This window comes from Pungitius pungitius, chromosome 3 (assembly GCF_949316345.1).
Source record: "Pungitius pungitius chromosome 3, fPunPun2.1, whole genome shotgun sequence".
NCBI lineage: Eukaryota > Metazoa > Chordata > Actinopteri > Perciformes > Gasterosteidae > Pungitius > Pungitius pungitius.
Genome location: NC_084902.1, coordinates 987501 through 990000, shown reverse-complemented (window position 1 = coordinate 990000; position 2500 = coordinate 987501). Strand labels below are relative to the sequence as shown.

General features: G+C 52.0%; 1 protein-coding gene across 2 annotated transcripts in view; it reads right to left on the bottom strand.

Annotated features, from left to right (window-relative positions):
* supt5h (SPT5 homolog, DSIF elongation factor subunit) overlaps positions 1-2500 on the bottom strand; it is a 13271-nt gene that overhangs the window by 2215 nt on the left and 8556 nt on the right. For both annotated transcript variants that reach the window (XM_062560963.1, XM_062560964.1), the window contains exons 18-24: positions 2406-2500; positions 2180-2326; positions 1543-1668; positions 1148-1232; positions 539-685; positions 355-457; positions 9-136 (exon numbers count right to left, since the gene is read on the bottom strand). The exon at positions 2406-2500 is cut by the window's right edge and continues 52 nt beyond it. In XM_062560963.1, coding sequence (XP_062416947.1) covers positions 9-136; positions 355-457; positions 539-685; positions 1148-1232; positions 1543-1668; positions 2180-2326; positions 2406-2500 — 831 coding nt within the window. The remainder of the gene's footprint in view (positions 1-8; positions 137-354; positions 458-538; positions 686-1147; positions 1233-1542; positions 1669-2179; positions 2327-2405) is intronic.

Here is a 2500-nt window from a genome sequence, read left to right as displayed (position 1 = left end):
AGACTCACCCTCGTGTATCGGTGTCTGGGAGCCGTACATCGGGGTCCGGGACCCGGTGCCGTACATGGGGGTCTGCGAGCCGTACATGGGCGTACGGCCGTGGGTGGAGGTCATCCCGCTGTGCCGCTTAGCGCCCCTGGGGGGAGGAGGGGGGGGTACAAAGATTAATCACATGACGAGAGGATGACCAGAGAAGAAAAGGGAGGAGCCAACATGAAATGCCTCCAAGCCACTAAACAGAAGAACAGGTGACCACAGGCGTGTAGCCCCGCCCTCAAGTGTGGACGTATAGTTGATGACGTTTGGGACCTCAAAGCGCTTTGAGGTCGTACTACAGCGATAGAAACCACGCACATGGTGGTTAGGCGCTGGCGGTCCACGGAGATGGTCTGACAGGTGGAGTGCAGTTCCACTCGCGCTGTGGACTCGGTGGCGTCCTTCACCACACCGATGTATCCTGGGAAATGGAGTCCAGGCCGTCAGTGTCGTTTGAAGAAGACCAACAGAATGAGAGCAGAGGAGTCAGGCTCCGTCTCACCTTTGTAGGGACCCTGGGAGATGCGGACCGTCTGACCAATCAGCTCGTTGTCTCTTCGTCCTCTGCCCCGCCCCATCCCCCCCCCTCCTCCTCCTCCTCCTCCTCCTCCTGCACCTCCTCCGCCACCTCCTCCTCTTTGTGGCGAACCTACAGGACGAAAAAAACATTGTTCTTACAGATTTGTCTCTACAGAGTTTAAGGAAAGATGAATGAATGAATGAAACCGCTCATTGTGTCTATTTCTGCATCCTTTCCTTCCCTTTTATTACATTAAATCACAACCAAAGAGTAGATTCCATGCAAAGTCAATGCAGAATGAGTTTATGGGATTCAGTGATGATGATGTCGTGCACTGAGACTTCCACACAAGTTCACCGAAATACTGAGTTGATAACGGTTTCCATGGAGACGAGCTCGTCCTCACCACATCTAGCAGTTAGCAGCAGAACATCTGGAATTGTTTAACGTCCAGGGATTTGAGCTCAAAATAAATGTGGGACTGTGTTGAGTTTACGAGTTTAGAGCTTTTAAAATTCTCAGAAGCAAAGCCGCCCCGAGGGACTCGGCCCGGTTTACGTGGGCGGTTCTGGTGCCGCTGTGGTGACTCACTTCCTCCTCCGTGGTGCATCGGGCTGCTGATCCGAGGGCTCATTGGGGCGAAGCCTCCCACCGTGAAGTTGGTGACGTCTCTGGGCTGAAGAGACAAAGTCAGTCAGGTCACAACTTCCTTCTGAGAGGACGGTCCCTGAACGCATCATGTGGGACCAACGCAAACCCAACTTCAAAAAGAATTATTCATAAAGTCTCCACTTAAATACACTTTGCTTTAGACAGATTCTTTGAAATACAGATTCATAATAATGGATTTCAGAAGAAATCCCTCTTGCATTCTTTTTATTTATTTGTTAAAAATTCAGCACAAACACGTGCGAGTTCTCTCTACTTTCTAGTCTCGGTTAAGCTTCAAGGGGCCGAGAGCGTGCCCCCCCCCCCCCCCCACCGACCTTTGAGCCCCCGGCCAGCACCAGGTGTCGCGTCTTGCAGACAAACATGCCCCCGTTCTCCACCAGCTTCTTGCAGTGGAGGAAGGCGAAGCCTCTGAAGAGGTGCCGGATCTCCCCTTCACGGCCCTGTGAGGGGGGGGGGGGGCACAGCACACATTTTCTGTTAAACGCATGCAGCTGGGAGGTGAGGGGCCTGAACGCCACGTGTATGGAGATGTGTGCGTAGATGTGGTTTCTTATGTAGATTATCAATAGGATATAGATCTAATAGTAATAATTAGAAATGTCTGAAAGTAAAAAAAGCGTAACTTTGAAGCTCCTATTTGTAACTTTTATGTCTCAATGTGGTTTAGACATGAAAAGCCCCAAATCCAAAAAACTATTTGTTATTATTAAAGAATTATTTGAGGAAACCAATCAGCATGAAAAGAATGTGTTCATGGACTAGTCTTCTAATAGCAGCCAGATGCAGGAAGCTATTTATCCCACAAAGACGCAAAGCTGCACAAAAGACTCCTCATTAAACGTTGTATCGCAACACTAAATCTGCACTGGAGACGTGCTCTCGTTCCCGGTTCTGCTTCCACAGAGGAGCAGGACTTTTATTTTGAAAGGGGAGCTTTCGTTGTGTCCTCACCGAGTGCGGCCCGTCGATGACCTTCACGATGTCCTTCACGTGGATGTTGTTCTGCTCAGAGTCCAGCGCCACGGCGAAGCGGTTGTCCTTCCTGCGGTTCACCGCCTGGTGCCTCACCGTCATCACCTTCCCGTGCATGTTGAGCACCTGAGGGACACGCACACGTTTGCACACCGCCCTTTGCCTCTGGGGGACGGTGCCGTCGTCCCAGCTGCCGGGCCCTCACCTGAAACGTCTCCCTCTCCAGGCGCACGATGACCCCCACGGTCTGCGGGTCCAGCTGGACCAGCTCGCCCCACTCGTGCTGCCCGCCGGCGTCCA